The sequence below is a fragment of the Abramis brama genome (assembly GCF_963993115.1).
Source record: "Abramis brama genome assembly, chromosome: 5".
NCBI lineage: Eukaryota > Metazoa > Chordata > Actinopteri > Cypriniformes > Leuciscidae > Abramis > Abramis brama.
This window is the reverse complement of record NC_139967.1, coordinates 37,823,457-37,842,974: the sequence shown is the minus strand read 5'-3', so window position 1 is coordinate 37,842,974 and position 19,518 is coordinate 37,823,457. Positions and strand designations below refer to the sequence as shown.

The 19,518-nt window shown below is 39.1% G+C and overlaps 1 protein-coding gene across 1 annotated transcript in view; it reads left to right on the top strand.

Moving 5' to 3' along the window:
* Positions 1-19,518, top strand: part of grk1b (G protein-coupled receptor kinase 1 b) — a 33,344-nt gene that overhangs the window by 12,120 nt on the left and 1,706 nt on the right. The window contains exons 2-5 of the mRNA XM_084114511.1: positions 7,484-8,186; positions 9,026-9,153; positions 10,099-10,256; positions 10,352-10,435. Coding sequence (XP_083970637.1) covers positions 7,488-8,186; positions 9,026-9,153; positions 10,099-10,256; positions 10,352-10,435 — 1,069 coding nt within the window. The 5' untranslated portion in view covers positions 7,484-7,487. The remainder of the gene's footprint in view (positions 1-7,483; positions 8,187-9,025; positions 9,154-10,098; positions 10,257-10,351; positions 10,436-19,518) is intronic.

Sequence of the window (19,518 nt, the reverse complement as noted above, 5' to 3'; positions counted from 1 at the left end):
AGACAGGTAGTTTATTTTTAGACAGGTAGTTTATTATTTTAAGGCTTCCAATAACGTATCTAAGATGGGTCTTATTAGTTTGTCTTTAAATGTTTTATATATGTCTATGGGTATGCCGTCTGGTCCCACCGCCTTCCCTGCTTTCATCAGTTCGATGGCATCTACTATTTCTTGCAAACTTATATCTTTATTTAGATCTTTCTTTTGTTCCTCCAATGTGCATGGTAAATCCAAATCATCTAAGTTTTTTTGTTCTTCAGAACCTTGTAAACATTCTGAACTATATAATTTAACATAATAAGACCTGAGTGATTTATTAATTAGCCTTCGTTTATTAATACGCACATTTTGCGTTTCATTATCCAATTTCCCTTGACTTTCCCGTCTCACCCGTATTGATGTAGTGATGTGTGTGGGTTTGAAGAGGATTCAATTTCAGTTATTGCACGAGGGTTTGAAACCGTGACCTCTCACTTCGACACCAAAACCGGAACAATGTTAGGCTATATATTTTGTTGATTTGTGTAGTTACATTATACCAAATGTTTCCAAGAATGTTTAAATCCAGAGAAATAAGCAGTTTTAACCAGGACACGGACTGTGACATGCATAGACATCATATAGAGATAGACGCCCTATCGACCGCTACTGCCTACTGGCGCGGTCGAGCCGTGGGGCCGCCATCTTAGACCGGTCACCCGCTCCACTCAGTGTAATCTGAATGGCAGGTGCAATGAGCTGTCAGCGCATTTAATTAATCATACCCCACTAAATACCGAACTGATTTTCAAGCGGGTTTTTTTGCTGCAAAGGTCATTCATGTAGCTATGATACAGGACACATGGTTCGGAGTATTTTAATATTCATAGTAGGCTTAACAGTAATATAATATTCAGATATAAGATATAAAGTAACCAGACGTCCAAAATCAAAATATGTGATGTAGGATATAAGGTATTTTATAAATCACACACTATAAATATGATAAAGAAGCAGAAACAGATAGTTGCAGTAAAGTAATATTTTAATAAGTTGAAGAAACGTGTGTGTATTACATTGCTTCCTGATATCACGTGTGCAAACACAAATAACCATATATATATATACACACACACACACACACACACACACACATAGGCTAGGTTATTTGTGTAAAACAGTTATGTCCGGTCGAACAATGTATGAATTAACTTAAGTTTGGTTTGTGTTGTTAATAGGCTGCAGGCACTTACCTAACCTAACGCACTTCTCCCAGTGTCTAGAACGCAACTGAATGCCTTTTCAAGCGTGTCAATACTTGAAAAACCACAGGAAACTACTTTTAAACACAAAATTATTTGATTTACAGTGGGTCTATTCGCACGTCTATTAAAACGTTACCTGAGGTAATTTTCCCGGACCTTTTTACAGAAGGTAAAAGTCGCCATAATCTTTACTGACATTGTCCGTAATGATTACTGAGATACATTCGGATGGGACTAAAATAACCGAGAAGCTCTTGTAATTATTACTTTACCCCACCTCTCCATGCTGGGTGAACACCGGCTGGTGCAGTAAACATAGCCTAGCTAACGTTAGCTAGCTACGATTTCAGAACAGTAATATCAAAGATCATTGCTCCTTCTGAATTATCTGGTAATATTCTATTCACAAAATACAACCAATAGTACGGTAATGTTAAAAGTAATCCCCTGGGCACTATTTGCGATGGTCCGCCGATTAGAACAGGAAAATGGTCCACAGTGCTCTGGCATCTTAACTGCTGCCACGCAACGAAACTAGGAGTACGACCGGTTTAAGATGGCGGCCGCATTTCTCAGTGCCCAGCGGCCAATAGGGCATCTAGTCTCTATATAATATCTATGGTGACATGACATCATACACATCATCACATATCATGTGTTTTATTAGACAGGTGAGCAACTGTTTGGATATATTCATCGACAGAAAACTAATCATTGTTATACAGCTCAACACAGTTAGTCTTTTAGTTTAAATCTCGTTTTCTTGATTTACCGCGTGTACCATATTTACCATGTTTACCACTAATATCGATATAGCTCACTGCAGTGTGCAACAAGTGTCTCATATAGTAGCCACCAAGTGAACGCACAGAGTAGCATTATAACAACTTTCAACACACTCAAATGTTTCTAATATGATAAAACAGCGCTGCGTTACCCCACATAAGCATTACCGGAAGAAGCGGAAGCATCTGCGGCATAATAAAAGCTCCGCTGTTCTCGAGCTGTGTGTCGTGCTTGTCTCTCATTAGCAATCGCTCCAGCGGCTTTCGTAAGTAGTCGATTGTCGAGTTCACGCGCGTGATCATAGGTACTAAACCTATGCGCGTGAACTCGACAATCGATTACTATGGACTTCGACCGAAAACAGGATGTAAATACAGGTATGTGCGCTGGCTGAAATAACATCACTTTTATTCATATCTTTCACATCTACTGCAGTCAGATTCACCCGTGTTAACTCTAAAGGAATCACACGGTGTATTTTTGTCATTGTTCTCTGTATTGACAGCACTCCAAATTTACAAAAAAATGAGCTCAATGTTAAAATTGACCGGAGTTCTCCTTTAATGCATTACTGGTCATCCATGAACATGATTTCTGCCCGAGTTCCAGCGTATTCTCTGCCGTCTGTAGAAGTGAAGACAACAACTCCCATAATTCCAATAATGCGTCATCAATCCTCGCCTTTGTTTTGAATAAACAACATCTAGTGGTGAAAAGTTACATAATGTGCCTTTAAGAGATTAAAAAATAAATAGTAAATAAATGCATTTACACAGCAAGAAGAAAATATCTGGCTATATCAGTGCAAGTGAAAGTTGTGAGATTAGTTTATATAATTAATAATATACACAGTATATATAGGTATATCTTACCCAGAACATAACCATAACCTAAAAGCTGAGCTACTTTCATGGTGCCTAAAACCATAGATATCATATATAAAGGCTAGATGTCTCGTGCTCGCTGCTGGCCAATGGAGGTCGACGTCCGCACGTGGCGGCCATCTTGCCACAGTGTGCTCGCTCACTCGTTTAATGGTGCATGTACTTTTAAATAACCATAACTTGCTCAATTTGCTACCGATTTTCAAACGGTTTGGTTTGTTATAAACGTCAGAGATGTAGTTATGACACTGCATATCAAATCAAATCAAATCAAGTATATTTGTATAGCGCTTTTCACAATACAGATTGTATCAAAGCAGCTTCACAGTATTAAAATAAAATAATACAACAAAGTTTGTTTCTAGTGGAATTTATTGATTGATAGAATAAAATTAAATATCCCCAAAATATCCCCAACTGAGCAAGCCAAAGGCAACAGTGGCAAGGAACCGAAAAAACTCCATCAAGCGGCCTAATGGTGTCCTAAAACTCCATCAGGTGACCTAATGGAGAAAAAAAAAACCTTGGGAGAACCCAGGCTCAGTCGGGGGCCAGTTCTCCTCTGGCATTTATGAACTAGAGGCCGGATTGTAGTTTGAAACTGTGAGATTAACAATATTATATGAATGCCTGGCTGAAAAGATGCGTCTTTAATCTAGTTTTAAACTGGGAGAGTGAGTCCGAGCAACGAACAGTATCAGGAAGGCTATTCCAGAGTTTTGGAGCCAAATGTGAAAATGCTCTCCCTCCTTTGGTGGATCTGGATATCCTAGGTATGACCAAAAGCCTTGAATTTATTGATCTTAAAGAGCGCGATGGATTATAGGGTGATAGAAGATCCGTTAAATAGACTGGAGCTAAGCCGTTTAGGGCTTTATAAGTCAGTAGCAATACCTTGTAATTAATACGGAACTTTATAGGTAACCAATGTAGTGATGATAAAATCGGTGTTATATGATCATATTTTCTTGATCTAGTAAGAACTCTATGCATACATACAGTGCATACATATGAATAATTATAACATACATGTTCAAGCATTTGGAATTATAGCCACGTTAATAACGTTTGTAAGAAACCAAACCGTTTGTAAATCCGTCAAGATTTCAGCGAGATAAGAGGATTTGTGTGCATGCTGATCATTCACCTTAATGCACAGCTTCACTGTGACAAGATGGCCGAACGGTGATGCCGGAAGTGACTGCGCCATAAGACATCTAGCGTTTATATATGATATCTATGCCAAAAACTACTTTCATGGTTGACCAAACTCAACTGAAACTTCATGGTATAGGCCACCAAGATTTATGTTAAGTTGAGGTGTTAGGGTGTGGGTTAGAAGAATAAATTGGCATATTTGCAAAGTTACTTATAGTCAGTAGAATGTCTGTTGTGGGACCATCAAAATTGTTATCAATATTAGTTTTGTAAACATACATCTCAACAAAAGACATTGGATTTGTAAATCTTTACAATGTTTTTTTTTTTTTTAAAGTCACAGGACACCTAATTTGCTGAATGTAACTCCAATGCACAATCTTGCCCATGCATCTGCAATTGTTTTGCTTTTTTTTGTACAAAGGAAATATTTGACAGTAATAACTATGATGGAATATGCATTCAAATAATTTGTAAAGTAAACAGGACACATTTAGACATAGGTCTTTGCAAAGTTTTTTAAATTAAAATATAGTTGATTATTGTTTTAACATTTTAAATGCCTGTTTAAAATGAGTCAACTTGTCAGGTCACACGCTGTCACTAAAATATGTCTTCACACCATGCAGCTGAGAATCAATAACATAACCCTTATTTACAGTATTTTAGCAAATAAGATGTAACCTAAACCCAGCTGAAGTCCTACTTCATGCTGCTTAGGTCTGCACAACATTTACAGCTGTAAAGTTTGACAACAACAGGTGAGCATTAATTGGATGAGAAAGTATCAGGGTCACTGAGAAACTCAGCCAGTCTGAATAAAAGGCACATTATTTAGCACTATCGCTTGTGAAAATTGATCACAGATTACCTATACCCAAAGTGAACAGAAAGCATGCTGTATATTGTTATTGTATATTTGTCCTTTTTTTTTACATTTCTGCTTTTGAATTCTACAGTTCATTTGCCCCATAGACTTCCATTGGATGTGCAAGTGAATTTCTGTGGTAATGTAGATAAAAAGGGAGATTATTACTCCTCATTTAGCAGATAATCATTTGTGAAGACAAGCTTTGCTCTTAACCCCATTGACAGGTCAGTAGACAGTTGTTGGGTGTCAGTAAATATTAAGGTAGGGACACATCAAACCAACGCCAAAGTAAAAAGGAAAACCAACAAGATACTGCAGATACAGTCCGGCCATCTCTTAGGTCCGGCCATGTCCCCACGTCTCTGAAAAATGCGGTCATCAAGCCACTACTCAAAAAGCCCAGTCTTGACCCCGAAGTACCTGCTAACTACCGCCCCATCTCCAACCTCCCTTTCCTGTCAAAGGTGTTGGAAAAGGTAGTTTCTGCCCAACTTCAAAACCACCTCATAACCAACTGTCTTTATGAGAAGTTCCAGTCTGGTTTTCGCTCTGGCCACAGTACAGAAACTGCCTTGGTCAGGGTCACCAATGACCTACTGATGACGGCTGATGCTGGCTCTCCATCACTTCTCATCCTTCTCGACCTCACTGCAGCATTTGACACCGTGGACCACCATATCCTTCTACACCGCCTCCACTCCTCCACTGGACTCTCTGATACTACCTTGGCTTGGTTTTCATCATATCTCACGGACAGAACAGAGTATGTTTCGCTGGGTGGTGCTAAATCGGACACACATTCTGTCACTTGTGGTGTCCCTCAAGGATCAGTCCTTGGCCCCACCCTTTTCACGCTGTACATGCTCCCCCTTGGTCATGTCATCAGCCGGCATGGAATATCTTTCCATTGCTATGCTGATGACACTCAACTCTACATAAAAACAAACCCTAACCCCTCTGCAGCCCTTTCCACAATTTCTACCTGCCTGGAGGAGATAAAGGCGTGGATGACGGCTAACTTTCTGCAACTCAACAGCTCAAAAACGGAAGCCATTCTTGTTGGTACTCCACACCAGACCCGGTCATCCACCATCACCAGCATCACCTTCTCCGGCCACGACATCCACCTCTCATCCTTAGTCACAAACCTTGGTGTTAGAATGGACCCTCACTTGACTTTTGAGGCTTACATTAAACAGCTTTGCAAAACCTCCTTCTTTCACCTCAGGAATATTGCAAAACTTCGCCCCATACTTACTCTCCCTGATGCAGAAAAACTTGTCCACGCCTTTGTCTCCTCCAGGCTGGACTACTGCAACGCACTCCTCATTGGGATCCCAAGTAAGAACATCCAGCAGTTGCAGTACATTCAGAACTGTGCTGCCAGGATCCTGATGGGGGTGCGGAAGTACCACCACATCACACCCATCCTCAAATCCCTCCACTGGCTTCCTGTCCAGTACAGGATTGAATTCAAAGTTTCCCTTCTGACCCATCAGTGCCTCCATGGCACTGCCCCCTTATATCTCAAACAACTCATCACCCCTCTTTCCTCCTCACGCCATCTCCGCTCTGGACAGGCCAACCTCCTCCAGCCTCTGAGGACAAGGCTTCGAACTATGGGCGATCGCGCCTTCTGTTCAGCTTCACCCAGTCTGTGGAATGCTCTCCCTGTCCATCTAAGGGCCCCACAGACTGTTGACTCTTTTAAAAAAGGACTTAAAACCCATCTTTTTAGAAAAGCCTATGGCTAAAAGTGCTATTTTTATGTCTCTGTTTTCCTTTTATGCTTGTTTTAAAGTTTAAAGTTTGTTGTTTTATGTGTATTGTAGCACTTTGAGGTCATTGAATTGATGTAAAGTGCGCTACAAATAAAATGTATTATTATTATTTATTATTATTATACACAAACCGTAAACAAATCAGCATGTGCTTACCATTTTGAATATCAATCATGCTGATCACTTTCTTTATTCTACTTGGCTTATGTTATTAATAAAATATTCGCCCAGGAACACTCAGGTAAGATGAAGTAAAATTAGAACACCCTTCTGTCTGTACCGTCTTGACTTTTTTGCTTGCTGTTTTATTCTTGCACTGACTCATTCACTAAACTGATCAGCGAATCAGAGTTCTCTCTCTCACCGACGGCTCGACGCCAATTCTACATGCTGAATCGGCCAAAAAAAAACAAAAAAACCACAGCGTCCGACTAGAGCCAACAGTGCGGAACACACCGAAAAAACAAGCCATCTTGGTGTGTCCTTGGCTTTAGGTTTGTGGTTGATCCCTACCTAACATTAAGCCTGAGGCCACCTTGAAAGTAAACAGGAAACACTAAAACTAATGCTAAAGCTAAATAAAGGCAAATGTAAAATATATCAATAAGCAGCAACTGACTTACACTTAATACATAGTAGAATAAGGCTAAAGGCAATAGAGCTATTACTGAATGGTAAGAAGCATTACAAGACAGTCAGATGTTTAGATAGATGCTTAACCCCAAAACTCTTTTTTTCCTTTATCTTTCTATTTCTTAGAAACATGGATTTGGGAGGTTTGGAGACTGTTGTGGCCAACTCGGCCTATGTGTCAGCACGCGGGAGTGTAGATGGCGCTGCTGCAGCAACAATGCGTGACAAAAAATATCGTGCCAAGCTCAACCTTCCTCACATCAGACAATGTGAACATATGAAGTCTACAGTAGATTCTTCCTTCGACAGTATGTGCGTACGTCAACCGATTGGTAAGCGCCTCTTTCAGCAATACCTTGAAAGTGAACCTACTCACAAAAATGCTGTCGATTTGTGGAAAGATATTGAAGACTACAACATTGCCCAGGAAAATGACCGGGGTAAGAAAGCACAGAACATGGTCAACAAATATTACGAGTCCTCCTCCAAGAACTTCTGCGACTTTATGGAGGACAAAGCTGTGAGCAGGGTGAAAGAGGACCACAAGAACATTCGAGGAGATCTGTTTAAAGAAAGCGAACAGCAGCTCCTTGTCCACCTAGAAGCTAAAGCACTCTGTGGCTTCAAGGACAGCATGTACTTTCTGCGCTACATACAGTTTAAATGGCTGGAGAGCCAGCCTGTTACTGAAGATTGGTTCATGGATTTCAGAGTGCTTGGGAAAGGTGGATTTGGTGAGGTCCATGCTTGCCAAATGAAGGCAACAGGGAAGATGTATGCTAACAAGAAACTGAACAAGAAGAGGTTGAAGAAACGTAAAGGTTATGATGTAAGTGAGATATCTAGTTTATCAGTAAATAAAGTTATACTTGATGCATACTTGGTTTGATCCAACTGCAGACTTAAAATCTCGATAAGTATGCATATCCCAAAACTGTGCAAGTGAAGCAATACCTTTTTGGTCAATTTTGCCCTGGTTCATTGCTTAAAAACACATAGTAGGTGAGAGAGCAACTGGGGAAAAAAGGAAAGAGACACATAGAGACATGAGATTAGATTAACCTGAGAACATGGTATTAAGCAGCTCTAATCATAGAGTATTGGCTCAATGCAAAGAGGCTTGCAGGCTCTGCTTGATACTCCACAAAGCAGCTCAGCTGCAACCGAGAAGCAGAAAGACTGATAACAACTGTTTATACTTTCTTGCTTGGAAATTTCATTCTTGTCACTCATTTTCTTGCTTATGATTGGCCCATTTAAATATCTTCCGAGACATGAAAACGTCTTTGCCAATAAATGATTGTAGATTTCTAAACTTCCTAGTTGCATGTACAGAAGCTTTTAGATTGATAAAAAACACAGTTAAAATACCATAGAAAAGGAAAGTGTGTGGTTAACAAGCACCTCTTGAAGGAATGACTTTAGGAAGAATCAATTAGTGTTTGCTGATGATGCAAGATCTTGTACAGGTGGTCTTCGTCTCAATCAGCCTTAGCAAATGTGTTCTAGTCCTCATGTTAAATATTTTGAAAACAACCCTCTGTGTAGTAGAACCTCAGTCCTTTTAAAGAACTTTTTTAATATACATAACTGTGGCCACCATTTTTCAATTCTTTATCTCTTTTTTCTTTTCTGTTGTAACATTTCTCATTTCTTGATTTCCCATAGGGTGCTATAATTGAGAAGCGCATACTGGCTAAAGTCCACAGTCGTTTCATTGTCACTTTGGCCTATGCTTTCCAGACCAAAACAGACCTCTGCCTGGTGATGACGATCATGAATGGAGGAGACCTCAGGTCTTACTTATAATATCTATGTTTGTGTGTGTGTATGTGTGTTTGTGGTCCTTGTCGCAACAAGGATAGTAATAAAAATAGTTTGACCTTGTGGGGACATTTTTTTGATCCCCATGAGGAAAACATCTTATAAATCATACTAAATGATGCTTTTTGAAAATGTTAAAATTTAGAAAGTTTTCTGTGAGGGTTGTGTTTAGGGGTAGGGTTAAGGTTAGGGGATATAATATAAATTATAACTAAACTGTATTAAATACAGTATCATTGCCATGATTTAAATTACTATTAATTATTGTGATTTTGGTAATACTGCCCATTCCTGTACAGTAACAAAAACCCTAACATGCTAAAACTATTGTACTTTTTTTATAAGCAAAAATATATCTACTTTATATTTATATATATTTATATATTTTATATTGCAAAATAATTCTGAAAATAGCAAGTAGAATGTGTGTGAATGTAATGTTGTACAGAATATGTGCTGTGTTTCTGTAAGAATTGTAGCAGCTTTCTTTCTAATCTAGCATAATCTGTGGAGTTAATCTTAGCAGCAGCATTGATATTGTGAAGGTGTAGTGTCTGCTTGCGTCACAGATTTCTCTAGGCTCAGCTCACAAGGCCAGAAGTTCATGTGCACATAAATAACATTCTCTATTTAAAACCAATGAAAATTGGAAAAATGATGTGCTCCAGCATCCACAATACAGTAATCACCTCCAGTCATCTCCTCAATATATGAACATGGTTGCTTTTTTCTTTTCTTTTTTGCTGGGACCATCTTGTAGGCTACCAGCAACAAACTAGTTACCATGTTTCAAAAACCTGCATGATTACATTTAAGCTAATTCTATTAAAAATGTCAAATAATTTCTTGTGTTTCTTTATTACCCACTGTATGACAAACTTTTTAACTCTCTCCTTTACTCCTGCTCCCTGCTTTAGATTCCATATGTATAATGTGGATGAGAAGAATCCAGGCTTTAATGAAACTAGAGCTTGTTATTACACGGCTCAGATCGTCTGTGGGCTTGAGCATTTGCACCAGCACAGGATTGTATACCGAGACCTCAAGCCAGAAAACGTCCTCCTGGATGATGCAGGTGAGAAATACACTGAGACACTTATTTACTGCTTGCCTCTCCACTTTTTGCTTCATCTCATCTGAATGTTTTGTTTGTTTGTTTGTTTTTGTTAGGACATGTGCGTCTGTCTGATCTGGGGTTGGCTGTTGAATTACCGCCAGGAAAAGACAAAACACAGGGATATGCTGGGACCCCAGGTCAAAGACCTTTCAGTACACTCTAAAATAACATCCCTTGCATTGAGTTTTGCATTTTTTTAAACAAGGGGGAAGGTTTGAAGGGACCCCTCATAATAGCAAAATAATGAAACATTTGAGGTCACGTTCAGTGTTACTGAGTTTAAGAAAGAAGACATGACGGCTCATTTAATTTCTGATTGTCCATACACTTAAATTACTATAATTATATCAGTGTTTACCTTTGAGCTGACAAATTGTGTTTATAACATATTCTAGCAATGCATTATTTTTAGGTAGAACTGCAAATTCAAGTGAAGCTGTCACAGAAACTGTCAAATTCACCATGGCTTTGATGTCAAGTTAATCAAGTCAGTTTAATGCTATTAAACTAATATCCTGTTATACCTACACCCATTGGCACATTTATTAAAAAATAAATGGTTATTGATCTCAGGTCACTGCATATCACCTATAGTGCATATGAACCCTAGTGAAAAATAAATATACTGAAATATATTTGAAATACATTTATTTAATGCCAAGTACACTACAAATACATTTACATATTATGTACTTTATATAAATACCCTGCAATTGTATTTTTGGTATAATAAATTGGTATACTTAAAGTCTGCTAAATTAGAACAACTATACAACGCATGTACACTTTAAGCATCTTGCATTTAAAGATATTATATAGAGATCATACTATCCTTACTAAATATTAATAATATTTTGGTTTAGGTTTTTTTCCACCTACATTCTTGAACATTATTAATATTTAATATATCATGGGACCAAAGATGTTTTTAATTAATTGTTTCTGCTCCGTTTATTATTATTATTCTTCCGCTTCTTCTTCTCCAAAGTGAATCGCTTTTTAGAGGGCCTTAATATGCTCGAAAACTCATGAAACTTTGCACATGCTTCAGAAGTGGTTTTCATTTACGTGTGATATGGGTTTCAGAATTGTGTGGGGCAAAATGGCTAAATTATTGCCCCTACATTTTGCCACGGCTCTAGGTTTCACGTACAGGTATGAAATTCGGTACATACATGTAATGACCCAATACCTACAAAAAAGTATCTTGGAGCATAGCCCTAAACACAACAGGAAGTCAGCTATTTTGAACTTCCTCTCAGATTTTGTGCAGTTTTTGCCATTTCCAGACGTTGTACTTTAACAAACTCCTCCAACAGTTTTGATCTGATTCTCTTTAAATTTGGTGAGTGTAATCTTAAGGCCTTTGCGACATTAAATTGAGAAGATCTTGAGTTTTCGTCTAAGGGTGTGCCCTCGGCAGCTTGACAAATATGTGGGGCAAAATGGCTCAATAGCGCACCCTACATTATTGCCCCGGCTCTACGTTTCACGTGTAGGTATGAAATTCGGTACATACATGTAATGACCCAATACCTACAAAAAAGTCTCTTGGAGCATAGCCCTAAACACAACAGCAAGTCAGCTATTTTGAACTTTTTGTGCGGTTTTTGCCATTTCCAGACGTTGTACTTTAACAAACTCCTCCTACAGTTTTGAGCTGATCCTCTTCAAATTTGGTGAGTGTAATCTTAATGACTTTGCGACATTAAATTGCGAAGATCTTGAGTTTTCGTCGAATGGCGTGTCCTTGGCGGCCTGACAAATGTAACACCCAATTTCAGCCTTTTGGTCATCATCAGATAAGTTCTATTAAAATTGCTAACAGTTTTGATGTTGCTAGGCAACCACAGACAGCCTGCAGTAACTCAGGCATACAATGTCCAATCTGCCCCTAACTTCACTTGTTTGATAAGAGTCCTGTCCTGAACACATGACCATGCTCATATTCGGTTATAGTAATAGCGCCACCTGCTGGTAGCAGGAAGTGTGGCAAATACAAATGACCTTAACATAGTCCTCCTATATTTACATACTGCCCACCATGCTCTGTTTTCCTAAAGGCGCCTGGTGGCAGTGGCACGGGTGCGAGGGCCCTTTTCATCGCTGCTTGCAGCTTTAATTTTTTATTTATTTACTAATTTAGTTGACTACAGTCAACATTTGCTTAATGTCCTAAATAAACTTTTACTCAATTTATTTGTAAAAATCTAGTAATCTGTAGCTTACTATTCGCATACTGCCTTTGTTACTCAGAAAACCCAATTTAAGATAAATTGATTGGTTTGAGTACAGTTCTGTCAAGCAAAAAAAATCAAATAAAAAGCAACTGCAACTTTAACACATCAGGCAAGCATGCTTAAGCTTGGGTTTACTACACTGTAAAAAATGATTTTTGGGTGAAGTAAATACTACTGAAAAAAAAACAATGTAATTTACATGAAAAAGTTAGTCCAGGCAAGAATTAAAAAAACTAAGTAAATTCCATATCAGTACTTATTTCAAGCGAGTAGAAATGAAAGCGTAAATATCAACTCAATAAAATTAAGTAAAAATTACTCAACTTTTCTGATACTGGGGTTCCCATCATGCACTGGACCTTGAATAATTAATGAGGTTCATTTTTCACTGTTTTCCAGCTGTATTTACACTGTTTTATCATTGCTTTTGTTGTCAGGATTAGTAACTTGCCATTTTGTGACATTTTGAGTAAATTTTCTGCTCAAAATGACACATTCAAACACAAAAATGATCCATCAAATGTTACTGTCATTGTGTATTGTCTAAGTATTGAGGTACTGTATTTGCATTCACATGAGACTTAACATCTGACATGATGTCGTATAAATTACTTAGATAATCTAAGTAAAGCACATACTATAAATGATTGGTATAATTCAATATTATTGTTTGAGTGAAATGTAATGCAAAGGAAATTTCAACTAAATCGATATTAATCAACCTTTTACTAGCCAAGTTAAAATTACTTATTATCTTTGTTACTTTCACTTAACTAGGTTAAGTAAAGTTTACTTAATTCCATATTCCAAGTAAATTTAACTTAAAGATTTCTAATTAAAGCTACTAATAAATGTTTAGGTTTTTACTTGGCAAACTTTGTAAATTTACTAGCATTTTCAGAGTGAAAAAAATTAGCAAGCTTTTTTCAAGTAAATCCTACTCCAAATTTTTTACAGTGTATAACTGATGTGTGTGCACTGATTAGTGTTTATATGTGAATAAAAACCTAAATTAAATCTGTTCATTCAATAAAGTGATCGATTTTCTTCTGAAAATTTTTACTAAACCGCTCAATTCATACGGATTAGTTTTACAATCTCTTTATGAACTTTTTGAAGCATCAAATGGAAGGACAATGGAAGGACAGAAATCTCTCAGACTTCTCTTAAATATCTTCATTTGTGTTCGAAACTAACCCGAGAATTGTCACCACCTTTCTACTGGTGGTGTGTACAGTACGTGTGTAGCTGTAAAAGTCATTAAACTAATATATATTAAATGAAATATTGAAATTTTCTGATTTCACCATCTGATACATTAATTAATAAATCACAAAGTAAAAAATATCTAAATGTTTATATTCTTTTGATATATAATCATTCCCAATTTGTTTTCTAAAATGGTGTATTTTGAGAGAGTTACATTACTGTATGTCAATTGCAATATAAGATAGTGTTACATATTTATTTAGTTTCATGTTAGCCGTTTTTAAAGAGGTGGTATAATGCCCCTTTTTACAATATGTAAAATAAGTCTCTGTTGTCCCCAGAGTGTGTATGTTAAGTTTTAGCTCAAAATACCCCACAGATAATTTTTACAGCATGTTTAAATTGTCCCTTTTTGAAGGTCAGTAAAAACGCGTTGTTTCATGTGTGTCCCTTTAAATGCAAATGAGCTGCTGCTCCTGGCACAGAGGTCGGAGCTTCAAGAGCTTATGTGTGTTAGCAGCTCCGATTACCTCACGCAGACAAGCACTAAAATGTCAGAAACTGTTCTGCCTTTTATGTTTAAACTGGAGTCGGACAATGATGGAGAGACTCAAGAAGAAGTGACATGTAGATTGCAACAGGACGTTTCTGAATGGTTAGTTGATGAATTTATGTTGTTGATGTGGAGTTAACTATCTTCAAATAGCATATTCTGTCATGATAATCTATAAAATCGCTTGTGTGGGAACTGTTGTAAGATGGCTACAGAGTGACATGCTATTGCATTTGTGTTACGTACAGTATTGCATATGAAAAGATGAATGTGACAGCTTGAGCAGACTCACAAATGTGCTCTACTACAACTCTTTCTCTTCTCAACATGGACTGCGTGTTCCTGGGGGCGGGGTTTATGTAAATTTTGGGGTTAGTGATGTCACTAACCCGGGAGGAATGTTGTGTAGTCCCTACCAGCCGTTTGTTGTAGTCCTTAAAAAAATGATTTCTTTAAAAGCAAATATCTTCCTTTGCTTTGAACTTAGAGCGTTGTAACTTTGCAGACGTTGTTTATGCTCAAACAGCAACATTACACACTAAGGCGTGTGCCCACTGTCCAGTCGGTCCTGCAAAAATGACAAAATGACAGGATCAGGGAAACAAGTTGATTTCTGCCTTCCCGAACAGACTCGAAATCAGCTGGACTGTCTGGGGATGTAGCCATTACTTTCCATGTCTATAACTTCCCTGGACAGCAGGTCCATGCTGCAGTTCAGGTGGCCGGGATCATGGACTGCCAAGGAGCCAGCGCATTCATGCAGCTGCAAGCCACGAAGACATGCGTCCAGCCAATCCACCATGCCCTGCGAGGCACATGGGCTTTTAGCCAAAGCTGAAGTGATCTCATATAAAGCAGGCCCAAGCGAAAAATGGTCGCAGAAGCTGCCATCACCCCCAATACCTTCAGAAAATTCTTCAGATTCAAAGACCTCTCTGGCTTGAACAAAGCGATTAGCCAGCACATCCTGAGAATGGGTCATGATTAACTAATCGTCCAAGTAATTCAGAATACAAATTCATTCCACTCAGTCAAATAAGGGATAAAACCGCATTCAAAACCACATGCCTATAGCCTTTCTCTATCATATTTGCCACCCAACTTGACCCAGCAGGCAGTGCACGGCACACATTCATGCAGCGCTAGTGGGGCTGCCCTGCTTCGTGTTGAACTACTCCCAGAACTGTCTTACACGACTGTTCACAAACAGCAGGCATTCGCCTCTGAAAGTAAGATAACATGACCACGTTTATTGTGTTTTAGGGTTGGGAATCGTAAGAAATTTTCTGGTTCCAGTTCCGATTCCGGTTCAGCCAAACGATTCCGGTTTCGGTTCCGGTTCCCATTCAATACAAATTATTAAAACAACTAATAAAACGTTTAAAATAGTAGTAGCCTAAGGGGAAAATGCACAATCCTTTTTGTGTTTATTTCTTATACTTGTCAAATGAGTTTAACAGACTGGTAATGTCAACAAATTCAACATATTATTTAGCAATTTTTGCAAAAATAATTAATTTTTCTGAAGGAAAATAAATATTTCTGCATTCTCTAGGATAATTTGGGACCTCTCCTATAGCTTATTGTATCTCCAGCAGTGGAGAATACCCTCTCAGAAGGGGTAGAATATGCTTGAACACACATGTAAGATCCAGACAGGTGAAACATAATATTTCGATTTGAATGACTGATTCATAAAGACTTCACTTCATTACTGGATGAATCAGCGCTCTAGCAGTTAAATAAACAGAACTGCATGCATCTTGCGGAAGAACATTGTAGCCGGAGCTACTTCTCTATGTTTATTTCTATGACGCGGGTGAATCACTCAGGCACTGTGCTACTCCGCAGCGGTGCCGATGTAAAGTAGTCCGACGCTTATTACAGGCTTACCGTAGTGATTCAGGATAAGACAAAAACACGGTTTGAAAAAAGGCATTCATGATGTACTCGCTCATTATATACATTTAGTAAATTCTGAAGCGAATTTTCGTTATTTGAAGCGACTTTCAAAAGGTGATTTACTCTGTTTTGGTTGCTACCGTAGACATCAGTGTTTATTCTCGAACTATAAACTTTTATTTCAGTACTTCTGTGATCATTTGAATATTTGTAACACCGAAATACTGATACTGTGTTGTTGAAAAGATTGTGAAAGTAAAGCAGCTTTACTAAAGCTGTTTCATATATAACTGCTCTCTCAGCGACAGCGCTAACAGATTTGAATGTTCCAGTGTGAAGTTTTTGTCATTTAGGAATAAGATCGCGTGGGTGTTTGAATCGAGATCGAGATCGTCTCTCTCTCTCTCTCTCTCTCTCTCTCTCTCTCTCTCTCTCTCTCTCTCTTTCTCTCAAAACGTATAGACCCTTTTACTGTTTGTACACAACGATGACGTATGCGCGCGCATATTGGCAACGGAAGTATGGCGAGAATCAGCAGCGTGTCAAGCTACGCGAGCGGATTAAACAACAGACGCAAGCATTTTTTATTATGTCCTCGCTCCAATCAACACGTTTAATCGCCTGCAGCCACTATTCTGAAACGGCCTTGATCCTGTCGGAATCCTATAAAACTTAAGCCCCTTGGTGGAATATTGATTAGTGCAACCGTAAACGCAACAACCAAACATTTTGATGCTGGGAAACCGTTTTGATAAACTTTCGGAGGTGCCAACATGTTAGAGCCAGTGGGGAAAAACACCACTTCCGTTGCCAAAATGCGCGCGCAACTATTTGATCACGTGGGCTGTAAAAGGGTCTATATGAGTAGCGCGAGTGCTTTCATTACTATTTTAATATTCATGAGGTGAGTGTGAGACGTCGCTATAGGGAATGTGAAGGTACGTCACGCAGTGTTGCATTATGGGACGTGGGCGCCATCTTAGGAGGCACGATCTCTGTTTACCTTTTCGCCGCCCGTTGCTATGACATGTAATAGTTGGGTGTGTTTGGCTAAAACGAGGTAAAATTGAAGAAAAACGGAAGAAATTGAAAGAAAAAGAGAAGGGACCCTATCGGGAGAAACTAAATGCCACTGCCAAAAAAGTTATTTGGACAAACTGTCCGCGATAAACAGCGTTGATCCATATGATTTAGCAGCCCAAGACTGGATTACAGATCCAGACGCACTAACGTTACCTCCGCTCACAAATCTGGACATCGTTAACCTTGTTTTTGAATTGAGTGCGTACACTTTGCAGGAGTTTAAGAGCTATACATCCCTTCAAAATAGATTGATGTATTCTTTGCCCATCCCAGTTTATGTGTAACGTTATTTAAAAGAGTCTTTGTGGATGCAATCAGTACAGAAACAGATAAAAGTCACTTAATGTATTTATTAAGCAGTTATACAAAACCTTGATTCACATACATTTTAAAAGGGTATGTAAAAAGATGTACAGAATATCAAAGCAAATTGTTAATTGAAAACAAAATAAATGTAATTTATTTGATTCATGCAATGTGGCTTTATCGTCTGCTAACATGAACCACAAAATCAACATAATTCATCAACTATCCTACAAGTCATCAAGGAATATACAATACAAAACCTCTAGCTTTGTACAACTTTTAACAAACGTTTTTACAAACCAGTTGATTTAGCAATCACTGCACAACACTTGGACACATGTTTGTAAGAGCACAGCAGACTATGACAACTTTGTCCAAGAACTACAGTCTCACCCTCACATGGCAGAACCATATTTATGGGAATTTTAGAAGACAATATTTTGTATTTGTTCATTAATTTTTTTTTTCTCATTATTGCGGCAACCCACGCGATCCGGCGCCTTCTCGTCAGCTCCTCCATCTGCTTCCCATGTTGTTTTTTCAAGGAAGGAAAGTGGAAAAAACGTATTCTGTTGTTCATTTTCCTCCCTGAACGATCATGTGACCTGCTATGGCAGTTCTTGATCGAGCAGTACTGACCAACCATATCGATGTTACTAAAAATCTCAACAGAAAATCTAAACACAGCTTCCAACACATGAATTCACATACAGCGGAATAGGGCGCGATCCTCTCAATATGGCGGCGGACCCATAATGCAACACGGCGTGACGTCACCTTCACATTCCCTATTAAAGGATAAGCTCCCAGCACCCAAAACTTAGGAATTTCGCACGGTTCCGGTATTTTTCAAAAAACACTACCGGTTCTGGATAAGAGAACCCCGACCCTAGTTTTGTCTATGTGCTCTGAGGTGCAAGTTATTTATTATATACGAAATATAATAAAATCTGCTCTGTGCTCAGCAGACTGCTGGCAGGCGCCGGAGGGCTGTTCGTACTGTGAGCTTGAAAAGAAATGAGGCTTACACTCTGCAAGATGCTGCTAGGGAGTGGGGCCTTGCTTATTCCATGTGAGAATGGAGGGGTGAAGGGAGGAAAAAAGCTCTGATATTGAGGGGGGTTTTTTTGCATTCCTTAGGCAGCACAACATTAATACACTTTGCACTGTCACCTGCAACATGCAGGCAAACAGAAGAACAGCCTCTCAGATGAGCCGCTTTGAATTTCGGCTTGTCGCTCACACTAGGCAGCACTTTTCTCCTCACACCACATCTGTCAGAAGCATGGCAGGAGGTTTGCTGAGGCGTGGCCCTTGCCGCGAAGTGCTCAACTCCCTTCAATCTCACCACCGGCTCAGACTCTTTCCCAGGGGCTGAGGAAGTGGCAGTGGCAGGTCTGTCATGTTGCCGAGATGATCGCTGGGTGGACAATGATCTAGAGCTTGTGGAAGGGACAACTCTGGTGCATCTGGGCAAGAAGTGGCTCATGGCCTTAGATTGCTTCAGAGGTTCCAAGAGCCTCTCTGAAAAGGTGCCCACGGTATTGCCAAGGATGACACCAGTCATCCTTTTCTGAGGCCGTAGTGGACATGGTGTCATCGTCCAAAGCACCAAATGAGATCAGCTTGCAAGCTTCATCGGAGTGGCAAAGACTGTCCTCAGCATGTGAGAACTTAGACCCAGGTTACCAGGGAACACATGGGCATCGATGAGGACCCCAACTTTAATCTCCTTTCAGTGAGGACAGTCTGGTCTATCCAGTGCCATCTCGGCGTGGGAGTGACCCAGGCACAAGAAGCATGTGTCACGTCTGTCTGGGAGCTGGATAGGTCCCCTGCTTGCTCGACATACCTTTAGGGCCATTTTCTTTGTCACTGGATCGCTGAAAGAGAGGGGCGAAAAGAGCATTGTATTGAAGGTGAAAGA